Raw genomic sequence first — 22,361 nt, 5'->3', positions numbered from 1 at the left:
AGACACAGGACCTTCTAAACTAAGTTCTTTATTGTGCTCAAAATATGTACAGTGAGAGCAAAAGGAAACACTTCCATCCCTGACTAGACAGATCCCAGGAATAACTACTTCCTGTTCCTTGCCCAGCAAAACCAGCGTGGGATCCGATGTGCACCCCTCCCTTCCCTGCTTCTGGGCGTGGGAATCTGATCCTCCCCCCAGCCTTCCCCCCGGCCATAAGGCTGCTTCATCGTCTCGCCTCTACCCCTCCTTCCTGTTTCTGCTGGCCTCTCCCCACTTGAGGAATGCAGGGGGGAGGAGGAGGAGGAGGAATCTTCGCCTTGAGAACTCTCCTCGCTGGAATATAATTTAGGAGGATCTCGGTAATTATAATGCTCTTTCGCTTTCTCCAGCAGCCCTAAGGGGGGGTTCCTGACAGAAGATTTGTAATGTCTCACCACAATCATAGATTTGCATGAAGTCAGGGCACGGCAGGGGACACAAAAGTGAAGGTGGCCATGGAATGCGAGTGAGAAGGGAGGAACACTGGGGGGGAAGTGGCAATTTCCATCAATGGCAGAGGTTTGAGTACAGTGAACAGGGAATGACACTGAGTGGGGAGTGGCAGTTTAAAACACAGTTTATGTACAGGAGTATGGAATGACTCTGTTGTGTTAACTTTTTGGTGTTGTTTTTTAAAACACACACACACACACACACACACACACACACACACACACACACACACACAAACTCCTCAGTCTTCTCCCATTCCTGCTTTACTTTAACATTTGCTGTTATTTAAAACTGCCATTTTCCTCTCAGTGTCTGTCTACCTCCCCACCACCACTTTACTCAAACTTTCTGCCATTGTTTAAAACAGCCATAGAATCATAGAATCATAGAGTTGGAAGAGACCACAAGGGCCATCCAGTCCAACCCCCTGCCAAGCAGGAAACACCATCAAAACATGCCTGACAGATGGCTGTCAAGCCTCTGCTTAAAGACCTCACCTCCAAAGAAGGAGACTCCACCACACTCCTTGGCAGCAAATTCCACTGTCGAACAGCTCTTACTGTCAGGAAGTTCTTCCTAATGTTTAGGTGGAATCTTCTTTCTTGTAGTTTGAATCCATTGCCCCGTGTCTGCTTCTCTGGAGCAGCAGAAAACAACCTTTCGCCCTCCTCTATATGACATCCTTTTATATATTTGAACATGGCTATCATATCACCCCTTAACCTTCTCTTCTCCAGGCTAAACATACCCAGCTCCCTAAGCCGTTCCTCATAAGGCATCGTTTCTCCTTTCAGTGTAACTCTCTTCTCACTGTACTCAAACCATACTCCCTCTTCCATTCCTCAGCTTCATCTTGTGAGAGAGATGTGAAGCTCTCAGATATTCCATAGTACCTTCACACAATGTATTTCACTCCTGGTGCAATGTGTTGCCCTTGACATGACGTTCTAGATTCAATGTAGTAATCTAGAAGAGATACTTTTATTAGTAAGCCAACACCCATAGATTTACATCAATCAAATGAACTTAACCTTCCTCTAAATGAAGAAGTTAACTGACAGGCTTGCTCTTAACATTCTTAAACATCTTTAACGTCTTAAAGATAGTGACAGATGCCACAGGTTATGCACACAAAGGGGGTCACAGAATATGAGAGACAACAAGGTATGGAAATGAGGTGGTCTGCATGCAAGGGGGAATTGAAAAATTGGTCAGAAAAAGGAAGTGGAGGTGAAAAGGGGGGTACAGAAAAGGAGGGAGTAGGAGGCAACGAAGGGTATGAAGAACAGGAGTGGTTTCATAACTGGGAAGAAGGCAAAAAGGGTGCTTAGTAAGTGCAATGTGTGGAAGACGGAAGATGCAGGAAGTAACCATGGGGCTGTTTTTGTGCACTATGGGAGGCGGGGAGTCATACATATGGAGGTGAAGGTGAAAATGGGTGTAAGGCGGGACTGCAGAATATAAGAGTTCAGAAATGGGGTTGGAATGGTGGAAGGGGAGCTTAAGGAATGGCAGGGGAGTCCGCGAGCACAGCCCCTAGGCAGTAAAAGAGGCTGATTTCCCTGTAATAGAAAGCTTAAATCTTTTTTCTCTTCCGATACTATATTTATTTCAACAAGGGTGCCATGCTAGTGTTCTCTAATAGTGTGTTACAAATGTTCAAGACTATAGGGGGGCAAACCTCCAGTGCTGCTGCCCTGGAAACACCTAATTTGACTTTGAATGCTATTTCTTTATACCGTTTGTGCATTGGTTTCCCCTTGCCAAAGACCACTCCTTTTGATATGGCACTGTTAATAACAAAACTCTTTCCTTTACAGAAAGCACTAAACTTTTCTGTGAATGTGTTAAAACATTCAAAGACAGACCAAGAGATAGAATCATGAATACTCCATTTTACCTCCAGTGTAAAAAATAACAAAAAAATCCTGGTTTGGGATGGGGGAGGATTAGCCATAGTAGGTTTAATTTTATCTCCCTTTCTGTTGCATATTTCCAGAAGATACATAACAAGCCTCAAATCTCAGGCTTTGTGGAGTCATTGTTCCTCACCAGCTCTATCATCTTATCAACAGCTTAGGTGTTCTCCCTCCTCCTTTTTGTCCTCTCATCCCCCTTATTATCGACTTTTTCAGAAGCAGTAAACTCCCTCTGTCAGTCTGGGAGACCATCCAATTTCCAGGTCACTATCAGTCAGTTTCTGAAGATGGTGAGAAGGTCAGTTTGTTTCTTGTTTTCCAGGCTCAGTCAAGTCACAACAGCTGAACTATCTCCACACAAGGCCTGAGTATATTTCCAGAACTTCAAAGTCAGGTTCACTGCAAGGCCCACAAGTCAGGGATTTTAGCATAATGCGAAACAGGACAAAGGTACAAAGGATAAAGCAAATTTAAAGCCCAATATCTTTAAACTATTATTAAGATTATTGGTAATTGCATGGCTAGCTTCTTAATCAAAAATTATGGTACAAGGTTCTAGCTTTGTAGGAGAAAGCATTACCTTAGCAGTTCTGACTAACTCACACTGCTTGCTGACAGCAAAATCAAAGATGGAGAATGTGAAAAAGATGGATTTCCGCAAAATATTGCAGGATCCAGATCTCACAATGGCTGGGAAATCTCGGCTATCATGAGACCTGAGAAGCTTCTGCCTTCATGGGAGACATGTCGGTGGTGCCACCTCCCTTGGCCACCATAATGTGCCCCATCCTGGCCACCTAGCATCACAGCCTAAGGGTGGCCTTCCCTCCCGCTGCTTTAGCCCAAAACCCAAAGTCCACACTTCTCTTACTTCAGGAAACAAATACCTGTTTCCTCCCTTCAAAAGCAATTGAAGGTATTTGTCAAGTGTGATTGGGATTTTTCTATGCTGATTCCATATTTTGAATATCTGTTGTGCCTTATTTCCCCCCTACTTATAGAAATGCATTTATTTGTATGCGTTGTTTATGAGCTGCCACTTCGAGAGGGGACTTAGTATTTCTAAGTATGATATGTCCTGACAAATTCAATGCATAGCATATTTCATAATAAGGTGTGGGAAGAAATGAAAACACATTTTTGAAATATCAACAAACCTGTTGGAGATATGAATGAAAGTCAGGTGAATTTGTTTGTAGTTTTCAGGGGTGACCAGGATGAGATGTGGGCTACACTATCTATTGTGACAAGGAACTTGAGAGGGTGGGAGGAAGAAAAGATAAAAGTGGAACAATTTAAAGAAATAAACTTGGCAGAAAATATTTATTAGGGAAATTATGAACCAACTTCCCGTAACAAACATTCACAAGGTGGGAAATACTTTTTAAAAAATGAAAGAAAGAGCACATTAACTACTGAAAACTTATGTAAACAAGCAATTTTTTGCCAACCTCTTGGACTAAAAAACCTGACCAAATCATTATTTTCATGATTTAGGTGTCCGTAGTCCATAGTCACTATGCCAAGGGAAAAGACAGCCTGTCAGACTATAGCAGCCCACACATGGAAATGACATTACTGGGTTCTGCAGGCCAAAGAGCAAGCTCAAACCATCACCTAGTGTCAAGATGCAGCAGTGTAGGAGGTATAGATAAAATAGATAGTGGAGGAAAAGGAAGGAAAGAAAGAGACCGAGAAGTCCTGAAGTGGAGTCTGGCAAAGGAGAAGAACAAGAAACTGATTGGCTGGCAAACTGCTCCCAATCTTCAAATCGCCTTTCTCAATAGTTTCTTGTAGACATTGAGCCACATACCTGGGGAAATCCTGGGGGACCCAGCGGGACAGCTTTTACCCAGGGTAGCAGTAGCTGCCAGCACTTTCCAGACCTCCCAGAGTGTTCTAGCAAAGTTGGGGAGGGACCACCACAATTTTGTGACACCCAACCACAAATCCTGCTGCTATGGAAGAGGATGTCAGAAGCTATTGACATCCAGGAGAATGAATTGCTAACATCGTATGCCTACATCTTTGAAGTTTGGGACCATCTGTAGTCTGCAGGGATACTTTTTGCTGTGTTCTTCATGGATAAAATTGTTTACATCCTCTCCTTCCAAGATTCCATTATATCGATAGTCTGGAGTTGTTAGATGAGTTTCAGTTACTGCCCCCCAAGCATGGGAATATGGAGTACCAGGATGTGTTGTGCAGTAAGGCAGAAAGTTCTCTATATACGCAATTGCAGGAATGTGGTCCTATTTCACATGGTTCTTCCCCCATAAAAGGGGTGAGCAGAATTACTCACCCATTTGTTGCAGTGCATTTGAGTCATTGCGTTGCAATTTTCAGTTATAGAAATGCTACAGAGCCAACTCCTACACCACGCAAACAGGATTTGTTAAAATGATTACCCAGCCCAGTGAATTCTACCCAGCTTCTGTTAGTTTAAATAGCCTACTGTGCTAGTGCTGAAGGGTAGAACAGTTTCCATCTGTAGCTCTTTCCACAGTTATAAATTTTAGTAACAACCTCATTTGAATCAAGTTGATGAACTATTATACTCATTGCAGGTATAAATGCGAAGAATGTGGGAAGAAGGGATCAAATGCAATCAAATATTTTGAAATGGACCATTTCTTTCTTTTTTGCACCTTTTTCTTAGCTGGTACATTTGTGTTTACACTCAGCTCGTGAGATTCTCAAGTTCTGATGGAGAACAAAACTGAAAAAAGTGGGGGTTATCAAACCTGTGGGAAAACTGCTAATATTAGCCTGTTTGCAAATGACACATCATTCTTCATTAAAGAAAGGAGCCAGCAGTAGCCTTTTAAAAACTTTTCCGTAGATATTTTAGAAATGTTGGGACATTTTATGAACAGTGGTAAGAGATTTTTAAGCTCACTTCCCCAATTCCTTGACAGAGGCAAATGGAAAATCAATATCTTAAAGAAAGAAGTCTATGAAGTGTACATTCATCAGAAATTCTGGCATTAAGGGGTTTTACTACCTACTGGAAAATTTATATGATAATCTTAGTCTTTTGCACCAGGGACCCGGGGGCACTCTTGACACCAGGAGAAACATCTCTTCCTTGTTGTAAGGTGTGTTAACTCAGGGCTGAAAAACCTGTGGTGACTTTCCAGGTGTTACTGGACAATGAATCCCCTCATCTCTGACCATTGACCATGCTAGCTGAGCCTGATAGAAGTTGGGAATCCAACATTGGGGGTGGGGGGACAGGTTAACAACCCCTGGTCTAACCACCAAAGTTAGGAAATCCACATTTTCTCTGGTACAGGGTTCTGAAAAATATCCTCCCAGCATCCTAATTCTCAGATACACTTGTATTTCTTTCTCCTCTCCCCTGACCCATGGAGCCTCAACACATTGGATAGTTATGAGGGCACCGTTTGCTCCAACAAAAGCTGGAGATTGGTTGAGGTCCAGCTTGCTCCTCTGAAGCTTCACCGCCTGCCTATAAAAGGGCCAGTCCCCTGGCCTAACAGAGATAACTCTCCTTTCTCGCATGCTCCTTGCACCATTGGGCAAGTCTTGAGGACCCAGAGTTGCTGGATTCTGCAGGTGAATCAGGCTTAGGGGAAGGCATTTGTGAAGACTCAGAATCAGGACCATCATCTGACCACCACGCCAAGCAAGCATGTGCATTATAGATGTCAGGACACCTAATTCAGAAGCTTTTTGATAAACTCAGAAAAGTGGAGGGACCAAAAAGTCTAAATGTGTCTACAGAAAAATTATTTTGCCCTCAAGCTCTCCTGGTTTTCATATTTTGAATAACATTCTTGATTTCTTCCATCCGTAATGGCTTTGCAAGAAATTCCTTTTGCTAAAAATCTTAACTGCAGGAGAACCGACTGTGAAAAAAAGTTTTCAGATCCAAAGCCTATAGGTTCCTTATCCTTCCTGCATAGCTTAGAATCGTATGTTTGGAACTCTCCTTTCTTTTGATGCTGTGTATGCTGTGTTGTGTTCATGTTAATTTTCTGTTGTTTTCAACAAGAAGCCAGAATCTCTGCACTCTCCCGATATCTCTTGCACAAATATGCCAATGCAAATTCAGCTCTAGCAGAAAATAAATCATACAATTCGTATTTGTCATGTTGCAGACTTTGATAAAGAACCAGAGAAGGGGGATGCTTAATAGGTGACTTTACTGTTTTACACAAATTTTCCTCTGCAGAGTTTTAATCCATTTCTTATGAGAAATATATGCTACAATCCTTCCTCAAATATGAGCCTTTCATCTGCTACATGGTATTTCTTTATATATTCTCCAAGCATGTTTTCAAAAGATTAATGTGATACTTTGGAAGTTTATCTGGGGTAATTCTCCACCTCATTTTTCTGCTTTAAAAATGCACTTGGCAATGTTGGAGGGAGGATTTAATTTTCCAGACATTAGTTTTGTATCATGGTTAGTGGCAGCAGCTGGTAGCCCCTGGACCTGTGGGATGGCCTGTGGTCAAGCAGGGCATGTATTTGGGACCAGTAAGGTCACACGTGGGCTGCTCCAAGTTGTTCTGGTTTCCTTTTCCTCCTCCTCCCTTGCAAAGGTGTGGACACAAAAGCACTACAGTAAAAGTACTTGACATCCAACTAAACCAAAAAGTGTCTAACCTCGATCTAGAAGGGGTCCCTGCTGTCACATTTTCTACTGTAGGTCAATGTTACAAGAACCACACATTGTGCAGAAGTAAGCCATACTAAATCCCATGCGGATGGATCCCAGATAGGTTGTTGTTGTTCAGTCGTTCAGTCGTGTCCGACTCTTCGTGACCCCATGGACCAGAGCACGCCAGGCACCCCTATCCTCCATGGCCTTCCGCAGTTTGGCCAAACTCATGCCAGTGGCTTTGAGAACACTGTCCAACCATCTCATCCTCTGTCGTCCCCTTCTCCTTGTGCCCTCCATCTTTCCCAACATCAGGGTCTTTTCCAGGGAGTCTTCTCTTCTCATGAAGAGAAGAGAAGATAGGACTGGAGCCTAAATTGGTTAGTCTTAAAGGTGCCACACAGAACTGAATAGAGTTGGGGCAATAACACAACCCTGTTTGACACCTGATCCCACTGTGAATGGCTCACTTTGAGAGCCATTGTTATCTGCAAACCATCTCTTAACAATACTGTATCCGAGGCTACCCCTCCTGAATCCCAAAATGGTTTTAGACTTTCTAGGGGGACAGTGGACATGATTTTCACTGCTCTACAGCTTCAAGAAAAATGCAGAGAGTAAAACCAACCCCTGTATATGGCGTTTATTGACCTGACTAAGGCCTTTGACACTGTAAATCGTAATGCCCTGTGGACTGTCCTGAAAATTGGCTGCCTAGATAAATTTGTGAGCATCATCCGGCTCCTCCATGATAATATGACAGCAACAATTGCAGATAACAATGGCTCTCAAAGAGCACCTTTATATCCCCCTCCCAAAACAGGAGTTCTGTCTCACAGAGGAAAAGAGTTAAAACTGTAAATCGAAATCCACACACAATATGCAATTTAAAACATTGTTAAACATTTGCTTCAGGTTAATACTTTCCCAAGAATATACGCATTAGCATTCAGACACTTCAAATATAATATGCATCCAGCCCAACATGGAAAAAGAGTGATGTTTCAGAACTGGGATGGGGGGGGGGGGGCTGAGATACAAAGAAAGGAGCAGGGAATGGGGGCAGGGAAAGAGGAAGTGAGGGATCAAGGATCTCACCTTTCCTTCTACCTAATAAATAAAAATGGCTCCTATTGTGAGGGAGATCTTGTTCTCTCTCTCTCTCTCTCTCTCTCTCTCTCTCTCTCTCTCTCACACACACACACACAGGGGCGTCGCTAGGGGGGGGCGCTGGGGGCGGTACGCCCCCGGGCGACAGGGGCCACAAGCGGCGGGTGGGGGCGACAAGCGGCGGGTGGGGGCGACAAGCGGCGCCCCTCCCGCCACTCCCCAGGCAACGCCGGTCACCCCGGGAGCAGCAGCGCTGCACGGATGGGGTGCTCCCTCGGCCGTGCGCTGTTGCTCCTGGGGCGACCGGAGCGAGCGGCGGCGCATGGGGGTGACAAGCGGCAGCCCCTCCCGCCATTCCCAAGCGCTGCCGCTCCCTCCGTCACCCCAGGAGCAACAGCGCACGGCCGAGGGAGCACCCCGTCCGTGCAGCGCTGCTGCTCCCGGGGTGACCGGCAGCGTGGGGAGTGGCAGGAGGGGCCGGCGCTTGTCAGCCCCACGCGCTGCCGCTGGCTCCGTCCCCCCGGGAGCAGCAGCGCACGGTGTGTGCGGTGCTGCTGCTCCTGGGGCAACGGAGCGAACGGCGGCACGTGGGGGTGGCAGGAGGCAGCCCCTCCCACCATTCCCATGCGCTGCCGCTCCCTCCGTCACCCTGGGAGCGGCAGCGCACGGCCCGACGACGGAGTGCGCCTGCGCGCGCAGGCGCACTCTGTCATCGGATCGCCGCTTCCACAGCCTCCTTTTGAGCCGGAGAGCTTAAAAGCGAGCTCTTCGGCTTAAAAGAGGGCTGCAGAAGCGGCGCCGGCACCCCCGGAAACGCCCTGGGGGCGGAGCGTCATGACGTCACAATGTGATGTCACGACGCCCCGCCCCCGGGGCGTTTCCTTTGCCGCCCCGGGTACCGCGGAGCCTTACTCCGCCACTGCACACACACACACACACACTGCATACTCAGAAAGACAAACTTATAAAATTATATTCCTGTGGTATAGTGACTGATGGCAGGATAAAAAAGTAGATTTTTATGAGCCCTTATGGTCACCAAGAAACTTGTATGTTGAACCTGGAAGGACAAATGCCCATCATCTATTATGTAATGGTCGGATGGCCTTACTGTTACATTTGAATCTGTTTCTTATAAACATGTCTCTTATAAAATATGAAGACGTTTGGGTTAAAATCAAATTTAACATAAAATAAAATATGTTTTCATTATCCTCTCTGCATCTGTCCAAGTACAGCACTCTTCCTAGTATATCACACCAACTCTCTAAAAAGTTCAAAACATGGAGGATTTTTAACGTCAAGCAACATTGACTTATGCCCACAAATGTTCCAGGAGCAAACATTTGGAAAATGTATGCTGCAATGCAACATCTTATTTTGGTGTCTAATCGGCTTAGCTTTCTCAGTTTCTGACAACTTATAAATGCAGCTATTGATGACACTGAGTCCAGTTTTTGTTTTTTTTAAATTAGATAGGTGGCCCCTATTTAGGCAAACACGATGCAGATACCCTCTCAAGATAAGTGTGGAGTCCATTGCACTGTCATGTATCTTAATATAGAACAGAATTCTGGCTTGCATAGACCCATGTGTGAAAATAGAGGCGGCATTCTTGGCTCAGCTGAGTGGCTGCTTTGATACAGGGATTGCAGCCGGCATGTATTTGCATGGCCTTGACCCCAAAATGTCCGGAATCATGGAGAAGATCCCCCGATTTCCTTCTCTAGTTGGGGAACCTTTGTCAAGGGCACAGCTGGCCACTTTGAAGCATCTCTGCATGGAAAACTCCACATCATTGGACAGCTAGCAATAGTTCACCAACACAAGTAAGAACTGGAGAAATTAAAATAAAATAAAATAAATTCCTTCCAGTAGAGAAGTTGGTCTCTAAGGTGCTACTGGAAGGAATTTTTTATTTTGTTTTGTTTTGACTATGGCAGACCAACAAGGCTACCTACCTGTAACTGGAGAAATTAAGAGATTCTTAAAATTTATTTGCAGCACTTTCCACGTCAAAGGTAGCCAACCTGGTTCCTCTGAATGTTCTTGAGCTGCAACTCCCATCAGCCCCAGCCAGCAGGGCCAATGGTCAGGGATGGGAGTTTTAGTCAAGCAACACTTGGAGGGCATCACATTAGCTACCCCTGAGCAGCAACGTCATGTGCTGGATCACCCCTCTCTCACCGTCACCCGGTGAGGGGGGGGGGGAATTCGGCAATGGTGATATGAAGCAGCAGGGCACCACCTCCTGAGCTCCTGCCACTTCAGGCAGCTGCTTCATATCACCTCATCTGTGATAGGCTCAGTGTACACGACAGAAGTTTTGACTTTGTTTCTCTGTTTCTGCAGCCTGTGACATTGCTTGGAGGAATCAAACCATAGCACTTATCCTCAGCACTTGGCTTTTGCTTGTGCTTCATTTGAAAAGGAAAAAGCACCATGAGCAATGGTTTGTTTTATGGTTTGCTTTCTCCAAACGTGGCAAGTGAGGAGCAAAGTGGGGCTTTTGAGACATGCCACACTGCTGCAGTATGCTGTCCATTCACATAAAACCATAGTTAATTTTAAATTATTGTTTAATGTTATGTGTCAACTAGGCCAAAGAGGTATTCTTCATGGATAAATGAATTCCATCCCATCTTTCCTCAGAGATTAGATACATAAACCTCTCTTCTGAGGAAGGACATGCTGCCATGTCAGTTTTCACCCTCTTTACCTAGCCCAACAACCAACTTCTATAGAAGGTCTTTCCCTTTGCTGCAAGTATTTTTAGTTCACTCTTGACACCCATGTAGCAGTTGCAAAGTAACACTGCACTGCTTGAGGGGAAATGAATGCTTCTGATCAGACACAGAACCCCTCTACATGTCTGCACATATGACCACTCAAAGAGCCATTGTTGTGGTATAATAACTGAAATCCCTGTGTGGAAAATTTGGCTGTGTGAATCTCCCCTAATTGTGCTCTTTTCTAGTGAAGGGGCTGGTAAAGCTATTACTGTGTGAACACAGCATGAAAGAGTGCAAAATTCACATCCCCACAGGCGTTCTACATTCCCTGCCTGCTCTCTTCCTTTTAGCTAGAATATTACTGGTCCGACAAAATACTGCATTTTATATGTACCTATGCAGGGTTCAGGCTCCCTCACTCTTACGCCAGCTTCACCAGGTAAGGAGGAATGATCAGGTCATCAGTTTTGGTAACATCTATGCATTCTAGCTACAGCCTCATTGTTTTCCTTTACTAGCGTTACTGTCTTAAAGTATCAGCTTACTCTGTTGTATAGACTTCGTCTAATCTGATCTTGTTATACTACATATTATGCATGCACATCAAAAACAGATGCTGTTTCCATCCGGCTGGAGTTGTGCTAGTGATGGACATTTGTACATCTGAGCGGAATTAAGGAGGAAAAGCTTCCCAAAGAAGGGCAACATGTGTGCATTGTCCTTTTCCATCATCCAAGGAAAGGATTCCACAGGGTGTCTCATGGCTAAGGGATGCAAAGCCCTCCTCCACTTTACCACAGGCTCCTGATTCTAATCCAGTCACAAGAAAACTGCTGCCAATTATAGTTTATCTGGTCTCTGTGTGATTGGGGTGGGAGGTAGGATAGAGACAGGACTTCCAAAATAGGATTTGTGTTGCTTTTGTAGCTTTTCATTCTACAAGACAGAACAATTTCATTGTAAGGTAACGTTCAACCAAAAAAAAAAAATCTAATTTAGAAATAAAAGAACTTGATAATCATGAGCATGGTGGCACTGCCTGGACTTCTTGACTCAAGTTTGTTTGTTTGTTTGTTTGTTTGTATTGACCCACCACTTGATTGTAAAAAAAAGCCCTCAAAAAACAAAAAGGTAAAATAATACATCAAAACACACAAGAATTTATTATAGCAAAACAGGTGAAAATTCCCACCAGTATTTATTCACACCCCTACTTTTGGAAAAGACAGGCGCACACAGTTGCTCACTGAGCCTTCCACCTTAAGTAATGGTGACTTGGAGGATTGGTGCTGATGAGTTTCCTGCAACAAAATTATGTCTGGGTGCTCTCGCCATAGGGCGCCCTCAGCTCCAGCTCTTTCTACTGTTGAGCTCAAGCCTCTAACATGGAATGAGAGGGTTTTTAAGGAGCACTGGGTAGTTGCTGGGAGATCAGCAAATGGTTTTGTGACTTTGATAAAGCCTGGAACAGCATTCCCGGCTTGCAAACCTGGGCCTTCCTGGATTCTTTTGTTTAACACTGGAATAACGTAATTGGTAACTATAAAAAATGTAAAACAGAACCAGCCTTGCCAAACAGGCCACCTTTAACTGTCTTGGGAGCTAAAAACTGCATCTGTGCAGAATCCTGCTAGTGGTACTATATTACAAAGTGTCCTGTTTATGCTGGCTAAGGGAATGGATATTATTTTTTAAAAAAATAGATGTTTTAGACCTGGAAGGTCATGATAATATATATGGTGAGCATGTGCAGAATCATATGGGAGGGGGCCATCAGCCAGCTTCACTGATGTTGAAAGTTGAAGATCTTTTATCATATTTTCAGGTTGTTGGTTGCCTCTCACCACCCACTGTCTCTCTCTGTGCTGGGAGGCACCTGCTTGATCTCAATAGGCAGGAGATCCAAAGGGCAAGTTCTGCCACACAAAACAATTGTGTTCTTAACAAATGCGGTTGTGTGGCCAACTTCACTGATTGAAATGGTTGCTGGGGAACATGTGGGGTAAAGTGACCTCATAGGGAAACTGGTCACAAGTTCTTAAGGGTTTTTGTACAATAATAGCAGCATCTTGAATCCTGGCCCAGTAAAATCACCCTTCTGTTGTTGTTGTTGTTGTTGTTGTTGTTGTTTTTGCAAGGCAGCTTGCTGAGTAGTAGAAAAGGCCATATTTTGCCCAGCCAGCATGTGAGCAAAGCAATATTTCTTTTGCTACTATTGATTTTGACACATGATGGATCTTTGGTGCTTGTGGGGGGCGGGGAGCAAGAGTGCAGAGCATTGATGCTCAAAGTGTTAGTCTTTCTTTTCTTTTTTACTTGCATTACTTATACAGTGGTACCTCAGGTTACGAACTTAATTCATTCCAGAGGTCCGTTCCTAACCCAAAACCGTTCTTAACCTGAGGCGCACTTTTGCTAATGGGGTCTCCTGCTGCCGCCACACGATTTCCGTTCTCATCCTGGGGCAAAGTTCGCAACCCGGAGCAATTACTTCCAGGTTAGCGGAGTTTGTAACCCGAAGCATTTGTAACCCAAGGTACCACTGTATTGGGGAATACTCATTTGCTTCTGTTGCCTTTTTCTGGAGGGAGGGTTAGCATGCATCCTTGATTGAGCACATATTTTATTTTTTATTTTTGATGGACAGGGTTTTGTTTTAATTAGGGCAAGATGGGGGTGGGGAATGTGCTTTAGCCTCTCCTAAGACCATCTTTCAAATGTATGGTGTGTGTGTGTGTGTGTGTGTGTGTGTGTGTGTGTATTGCTGCATATGTGTAAATGCATCATTCTTTTTATTATGTTTTATGCCACTTCCTTGGTGTGGTGTGGTGGTGCCTGTGTTCCTTCTTCCTCCTGTTTTTAAAAGAGCAATGTGTGTTGAGGATGAGGCCTTTTGGAAATGATGGTGCGGCAGCCATGGATCTTGGAAGTCGTAAGGAGACCTCTCCATCTGAAAAAGGCAGGACACAAAGTGTAGCCCAGAGAGGCCTTTAAAAAAATCTCTTTTGATGAAGGGCAGGTACTGAAAAGTGGCTGCGTTAAAGGTAGCAAATACTTGCAAAATATGTACAATCTTAAATAGCGATGCATTGGACCCAGGTTCGCAGGTTTGCTGTGCTCCTGGACTCGGCCCTGAGCATGTATGCCCAAGTCTCTGTGCATTTGCACAATTAAAGCTGGTGTGCCAGCTTCACCCATTCCTTCAGATGCCTGGCAGAGCCTCAAACATTTCTCAGGTGAAAATAGGGACTGCCTCTTCTACATCAAGAAGCTTCTTCTGCTTTTGATCTCACTATATACACACCATGGGTAGGCAAACTAAGGCCCGGGGGCCGGATCTGGCCCAATCGCCTTCTAAATCCAGCCCACGGACGGTCCAGGAATCAGCATGTTTTTACATGAGTAGAATGTGTGCTTTTATTTAAAATGCATTTCTGGGTTATTTGTGGGGCATAGGAATTCGTTCATTTTTTTCTTCAAAATATAGTCCGGCCCCCCACAAGGTCAGAGGCACAGTGGACCGGCCCCCTGCTGAAAAAGTTTGCTGACCCCTGATATATACATACATCTGTCACCTTGAGCCAATTACAGCCTGTCTGCTGAACCTACCTCACAGGATTGTTGTAATGCAAAATGTGCAAGGGAAGGGGTTGTATACCACACCTTCAGCAGATAAATGGAATGAAATTAAATTTTAGCTGTAAGCTGCCTCAAGTCCCTGTCAGGAAAAAAGGTGGGATGTAAATAATAATGCCACATGACCCGGAAGCTGTACGCCGGCTCCCTCAGCCAGTAACGCAACCCCAGAGTCGGGCACGACTGGACCTAATGGGCAGGGGTCCCTTTACTTTTTAATAATAATAATAATAATAATAATAGAAAGTGTGGGAATGATCAGAAACATACCAGAGAGTAAATCCTATTGAACTCAATGAGACTTGCTTCTGAGTAAAAATGATTAGGATTGCAGTGTAAGTCTTTACCCAGTTACATGGGTGTAAGCTTCACTGAATACAGTTGGACTTACTTCTGAGTAGTCATGTAAAGGCTCCATTTACAATAAGAAGAATAAACACTCCATTTGTTTCCTTGAAAATGGCTGGCTACTGAAGCATTGCAATTAAAGAATATAAAGAGGATTGGTTACAGTCTGTTTCAAAATTATAGAAAGGGCTTCATGTTAGGGTTGCCATATTTGAAAAAGTGAAAATCCAGACAGAAAAGTTGTCGAGCATTTTTTTTTAAGTTTTAGCCAAAGTTTTTGAGTCTTCCTTTTTTTTTGCAAAATCAAAAAAAAAAATATGAACTTTTTGAGCTATTTTTAAAGAAATTTGCCAGATGTATAGCTATACTCTACTTCATATGCCATCAAACTATAATTATCCACAATTTATAAGTTGCATTTACATTTGGTGAATATTTTTGTGCCCCTTTTATGTTTCTCGAGGTTTTTTTTTTGTAAAGACATTAGTCAAAACAAAAGTTGTTGTCCTAGAAGTTAAGATTGTGCCAGTTCAATCCCAAGCTTGCATCAGGTGAAGCTGAGAGAACTGGCTGCCCCCCCCCCCCCGCTTGCCAAGCTACCTTTGGCATAGCAGTTCCTTGCAATCAGATGTTAGCTTGGCTGGACTCAAGCTGACCTTCTTCTTGGTGGGTGTACAGAAACTAGATAGATAACTTTACTGTATGAGCAGTTTCAAGAGGCCTGCATGGACTGCTTAATGAAAGGGATATTGCAGAGGCTCAGCTGAGACAGACATTTGGCAAGGGGAACAGTATTAATAATGACATTGCAGCGAAAGTCAGCTGTTCCCTAGCTACAACGCCAAGCATTACAGACGCCATCCAGAAATATTTCATCCACCTGCCAGGAGTTTCAGAGCAACTTGGCAAGTTTCTAATTTTAAACCCAGCAAAATGAAAATTGCTCCCTCATTTTATTGTAACAATATACATGCATGTGGAGAACATTAAGGAATGCATGCTCTCTCTCTCTCTCCCAGCAAAATAAGCGCTGGCTGATGTTTTGCAGTGTTTGTGGATCAAGCCTGCTAGCTTTAGCACCTCTCAAGCACTGCCCATTTTGGCATCCATGCTTGCCATGTGAATCTCTCAAAATTGGACAAGAGGATGAGGTTGAACAGATCATTACTTTCACCTTTGGAAATCTTCTTTAAGCTATGGCACAAAGTGCCACAAGACAGAACATTTCTTATGTTAACTTGACTAGCAGATGAGGGCATCTTATACCTTATTCTACCAATTTATGAAGCTATGAGGATGTAAAAATACCGGTAACTTGGTATAAAGCTGATGAAAGACAGTTGTGGAAACAAGATTTACTTCCTGAATTACGCATGTCCATTAATCACAAATGAATACTGTTTTATTTTTGTAAAATAGAACAAGATGGTGGGGGGGGGTGAAATTTGGCTCCCAGGTGGCATGACTCAGCCTGCAAATGAACATTTAGGGAAAAAAATATCAGCCGAATCAAATCTTTAGATAAGCAGCCATCTGATTTGTGTGTCTGCAAGAAGTCACTGAAGCCCGTTTAAAAGAATGGGAAGGGAAGATCAGCAGGCAGCTGTTGCTTCTAGAGCTCAAGCCATGCAGTTTTTTAAATGAGATATGTAGTGTGTTAAGTATGCGCAACGTGAAATGTTGTGCACCTGTATATTAATCTTTTTAAAATGTTTTTAAGTTCACTTATTTTTAAAATGTATTTTTATTTCCAGTTCAGTTTTCTGATTTGGTGATGTTGACTGTGTAAACAGATTTTTATAATTTTATTTGATATAAATATCAAAACATACAAAAACTTAAAAGATACACACCCCATATCAAAGCCACGTTTCTCTGATATAAAACACATTTACAATAGGCATAATACTACCTCCTATAAGGAGTTTAACCTGTTGTAGCGTGGGGATAGTGATTCGGCAAGTGACTTCAGCTCTCTGACATAGCAGGCAGGAGACAGCTTCTTCATGTAACACTATTTATTCAGGCAAACAAGTCTGGGGAACTGAGGAGAGGGAAGCTACATTTATATGGGCAGAAGACTGGCTAGAAAGGATACATTTTGGAGGGAACAATCTCAAGCAATCACAAAGCTGCCTTTTGGTGGGAACCAATAAGACTGAGGATCCAAATGCAGCAACTTGAATGAACCAATAGTAGCTGTTCCTTCTGGAACAGGAAGGCGGTTACTTTCCCCTAATGTGAATACAGACAATAGTAATACAGATATGATAACCCTTGAATCAATACACAACATAACCATTCAGCATGGTTATAGCTCAGGGACAAAGAGTTCCTTATAGAAACAGCATCTGCGCTCCCATGTCACAAACATGTTCAAATGCATTGGGGGTTTTCCCCCAGCTATTATAATTTCAAAGGTAGCTCTTTTCATATCCAACTAGCTGGCCCGGCCACGTGTTGCTGTGGTTTTTTTTTGTTTTGTTTTTAAATTCTCCTGACCCCAAGAGTATTCTGGAAGCTCCTGTTTTAGAGCAGGGGTCAGCAACCTTTTTCAGCCATGGGCCAGTCCACTGTCCCTAATACCATGTGGTGGGCCGGACTATATTTTTGGGGGGGGAATGAACTAATTCCTATGCCCCACAAATAACCCAGAGATGCATTTTACATAATATAACACATTCTACTCATGTAAAAACAACAGGCAGGTCCCACAAATAACCCAGAGATGCATTTTAAATAAAAGGACACATTCTACTCATGTAAAAACACACCAATTCCCATTACATAAAAGAACACATTCTACTCATGTAAAAACAGCACGGTGGCCATTTTAAGTGAGGACCTTAAAGAGCATTCTGGGGACCTTAAAGAGCATTCTCCCCCACCCTAGTCCCAAATTCGAACCCTGGTCTCTCTCATAAATGCGTACCTGCCCCTTTAATAGAATTAAACCCTTGCCCTAGATTTAACATCTCCCCCCCCCCGGAAACCTGATACATGGTACAGTCTGCTCTGGCATTGAGCCTGGGGTCAGAAGGGACCATAACAATGCAAGGAGGGGTGATGGGGAACTGGTAGGGTCCTTATACATTTGTGTGCGGCGCTTTTTACTCTTCTGACAACTGGAGTTTCGTTTGTAAAGCGATACAGCAGTGCAGAAAGGATTGTGTGTGGAGACAGGATAGGAAGCAAAGCATAGTTGCTGAGCTTTCTCATCCTACATCCCCCCCCCGCCATAAGGAATGGTATGGCCCGGGCCTAAAAACCTTTCCCTGCCTGGAGCTGAAACTACTAAGAAGAGTTTAGGCCTTCCTCTTAACTCTCTGCGGTGAGAGTGCAGAGGTTGGGGCTAGGGGGCTTAATGGGGGCTGTCCCTGCTGTCGGTTCCTCCGGTGGTTGCACACAGGAAAACGGAGGACTGAGGTGAAGGAGGTTTTTTGGTCGGCGCACAGTCTGTGACGCTGCCCTGTGATGAGCCTTTCTATTGGTTGTTGTTCAAAGTCTTCAGTTCTGTTGCTGGTGACACGTAATGTGTGCGCCATTTTTTTGGCCTTTATTCTATATTTTATGCATGACAGGTGTGGTTTTTTTGAATTTTTATTATGCCAGATCCTTCCTTGATGGTCATGTTACGCTGTGTCCTAAATTTGATGCGCTTCGGTCCAGTGGTTACGGAGAACATCTGTGCCCACTGTGCACACAATGGGAACCTTTTTATATATATAGATGATAAGCGCAAATCACTCTAGCAACCTCTAGTGTATTTAATACTACATCATGTTTTGTTCCGAAGACTAGGTCCGTTATAAAATTACGAAGACAGACCAGCGGATCCATACACACATTGACAATGGTAAAGAAGGATAATGTGCTGATAATCATTTTCCAAAATGCTTGAGCTCAGTGACATGTCCACTACATGAGGAATGTAGGATGTCATTGTTGAATTAGCCAAGCAAGGGCCATGGATACGACCTAAGTATTGTCCATAGACTGACAAAAGGAAGGTCTCTGTACCAGAGGGCAGGTGGGTGGGCTGGTAGTGAAGAAGACAGGCCAGAGTGGTGAGCGCCATGCTTACTTCTGCTGGAATCCAAGTCTGTGATTGTGGGAGAAGCAAGACCTTCTGGGCTGTAAGTGTTGTGAGCCCCTCCATCATAGGTGCAGGTTGTATATATGTGTAAATCATATATCATAAAGACATCACAGTCTCTGCTGTGCTTTATTCCAAGGAAACTGAACTCTGGGTAAGCACCTGGAACCACTGGAATCTTGCACCACTCAGAGGTTGGGGTGGTGTGCAACAGTAGGCCTATATTTGGACAAAATAGAAAATTCAACTTGCTGGGACAGCTTTCATTCAAACCCTGCTAAAGTGGAGCAATTTTTTTTTGTTTTAGCATGTTTAAGCACCTGGTGATCAGGATGGGGTTTGCATTGAACCTCCTGCATCAGAGAGATGCCGGATAGACAGAGAATGAAAACTGGTAAAATTGTATACACAGCAATACATTTTAGTGGGGTTTTTTTAAAGCAACCATTTGGATAAGAATGTTCAGCACCTACTGCCTCCACTGGGTTGTGAGGTGTTTGTTTTTTAAACTTAAGTATTTTCATACTCCAGTATGAAATCCACATTTATTATGAATAGCTTCTAGTATTCAGTGATGTCATTCACTCACTAGGACCTAACAGGCTCCAAGCGTGACTAGGCCAATATTTTAATTCTTCACTTTAGATTATGAGTATATTATTAAACACAAACTGCATATTCATTTTGATGGCCTCCTGTGCTGTGGGATTAAAAATAGTGTGTGTGTGTGTCCCCATCCACAGGTGGTCCTTTAAGCAGATTAATGTCATTTGTAATGGAATATCACAATACAATTTGCACATGGAGAGGTGTTTTCGAACCCTCTGAAGTTTGGGACTTTTGCTTTGAGCCTGAACAAATGCCTGACCTTCTCATTTAACAACAAGCGCAGGTGGGCTATCAGACAGATTCTCGGGGGGTGATAGAATCATTCTAACTGGGGATTCAAGGACAGGTTATACCGGACTCAGAGGGAGCTGAACAAAGTGAGACAGAAATGCCAAGCATTTCTACACAGCGCAGTCCAGCAAGGCTGGTGGCGACAGGACTGCTCTAACAAGGTAAGAAGAGCCCTGCTGAAGCAAAGTCAAGGGCTCCCTGTTTCGGTCAGGCGTGGAGCATGGGCCAGAGGAACAGTCATGGACAGGCTGGAAGTCTGGTACTACACCCAGCAACAGGAACAGAGGTCAAGAGGCAGGAAGCATTGCCACGAATGGGCTGAAGGTCTCATGTCAGACTGAAGAAGAGACACAAGGCACAAGGAGAGAGAGAGATAGAATGGGACTAGTTGCTCCGTCTGCTGGACCTTCCCAGAAAGATGGGGCTTTATAGGGCCTGGGGATCTTCACTGGTTTGGGAGGTCAGCTGGTCATGTTCAGGCTGGGGTGTGTGTGTGCCAGGTGACAGCATTTGGACCAGCACGGCAGCCGTCATATGTCCTTCCCATGTATAACCAGCCCAGAGCACTGGTGTCAAAGGAGGTGAGATGCTGAAGATTGGCCCCTGAAAGCCCTGTTTCAAGAGACAACTTGTTGTAGCATCCCATTTCTAACAGCATATTATCATTAACGTTAGCATTAGCCTTAGAGTGACTTATACTTATAAAATCGTCCATGTTACAAAATTTAAAATACATCAAATAGATAAAGGTGTTCCTAATGTAATAACATAAAAAGGACAAATCCTACTCCACCCTACTAAAAGCTGAACACCCAACACACACTTGGGTATCATTATGTTATGTGATAACATATTTTATTATAATATCTAGTACAGTAATCAGCCAGATCACTCTAGGATGTTGATATGTTTCAACGGCTTTGGCTGTTAATTTTAAATATTTTAAAATATTTTAATTGCTTTTAAAAAAAATTATTGATAATTTTTATATTTCTTGTGAATTGCTTAGAGGTTTTACCAAAGTCAAGCTAAATATATGGTCCTTTATTGTCTAACGCCACTCAGATCATCCCTAACCATTGGCCATTCTAGCTGGGGCTGATGTGAATGGGACTCCACCATATAGAGTGCCACATGTTCCCCATCCCTCATCTATAGCATCTGATATTCAAATAAAATGTTTAAACTGAGCATAGTTCTGTTTAAAAAACATGGTTAATAATCAGTGATAGATTTGTCATTTGAGAATTTGTGTAGTTTAAACCCAACAAACCCAGTGACCATCACTACATATTGTGGCCAGGAGCTCAAGTTTATTCTGTGCTGTGTGCAGAAGTAATTTCTTCTGTCTGCCCTGAACCACTTGCAATCAATTTCATTGGGTACCCCAAATTCTATTATTCAGAACTTTGCAGTTTCCCACCCGTTTCCTTCTTCTTTGTCAAGGCAGGACTCCTCCTTCTGGAGTTATTTCCCCCACTCATCTTGTTGACAATTTATCCCTATTACTCTATAAATTCGTGTTAGATGATGGTCTGTGTTTGGTGTTCAATACTATGCATATTTTTTTTAGCCTGATGGAAAAGAATGGGGGGGGGAGTTCTTTTCATGTGTTCAAAATCCTTATCCTTAATAGAACTTACAGGAGAAAACCTGAAAAGGTGGTCAGTAGATCAGTAAGTTCTTAAATAAAAACCCCTAAAATCAAAGACAGACCCACATCTAAACAGCTTTAATTGCAGCTGCCGTCCCGGAGATTCAGCATACCGGTATACCGTTTTGGGTTGGCTTTTTAAAAACTGCATCTATGTTTTTGTCTTTCTTTTCAGTTATGTGGCTGCGGTCTCTTGGGTGTGGGAATATGGCTGTCAGTGTCACAAGGAAACTTTGCCACCTTTTCTCCCAGCTTCCCTTCACTGTCGGCAGCAAACCTGGTCATTGCCATTGGTACTATCATCATGGTGACTGGCTTCCTAGGCTGTTTGGGTGCTATCAAGGAAAACAAGTGCCTCCTCCTAAGCGTAAGTTAGCAAGTGAGATAACCCGCGAGTCTGGGTCTGGACTAGAGCTGGGCGATACCAGCTTTTCAACATCGTGGTTTGGCAATACAATGCGATGTTGAAAAAACAAGATGCAACAAGATGCCCGCAAGGCACCGGATGAAACTGCCCAAGCTCTCACCTCAGGAGCTGAGGCGGTTTCACCCAGGCGCTCATGGGCTGAGACAACGCAGCTTGTTCCCCCTCCCCAGCGGAGACAGCCCCAGAGCCCTCCCCTGCTCAGCTGGGGCAAGGGGAGTCGCACACTCCTCAGCCGAGCAGTTTAAAGACGCAGAGGGAGGAACAAGCTGAATCAGCACCTCCCCGATACAGCTTGTTCCTCCCTCTGCGTTGTAGGAGGAGCCGACCGCGATGTCGGGCTCACTCAGCGGTATATCGCTGGTGAAACCACCGCCGCTCCTGAGTTGCACCCGCTGGAGGAAGGAACTCTTGACA

At 43.8% G+C, this 22,361-nt stretch overlaps 1 protein-coding gene across 1 annotated transcript in view; it reads left to right on the top strand.

Annotated features, from left to right (window-relative positions):
* Positions 1-22,361, top strand: part of TSPAN9 (tetraspanin 9) — a 116,166-nt gene that overhangs the window by 82,241 nt on the left and 11,564 nt on the right. Inside the window, exon 3 of the mRNA XM_033159862.1 lies at positions 21,696-21,887. Within this exon, the coding sequence (XP_033015753.1) occupies positions 21,696-21,887 (192 nt within the window). The remainder of the gene's footprint in view (positions 1-21,695; positions 21,888-22,361) is intronic.

This window comes from Lacerta agilis, chromosome 9 (genome assembly GCF_009819535.1).
Source record: "Lacerta agilis isolate rLacAgi1 chromosome 9, rLacAgi1.pri, whole genome shotgun sequence".
Classification (NCBI taxonomy): Eukaryota; Metazoa; Chordata; class Lepidosauria; order Squamata; family Lacertidae; genus Lacerta; species Lacerta agilis.
The sequence above is the reverse complement of the archived record's forward strand: the minus strand, read 5'-3'. Positions and strand labels throughout refer to the sequence as shown.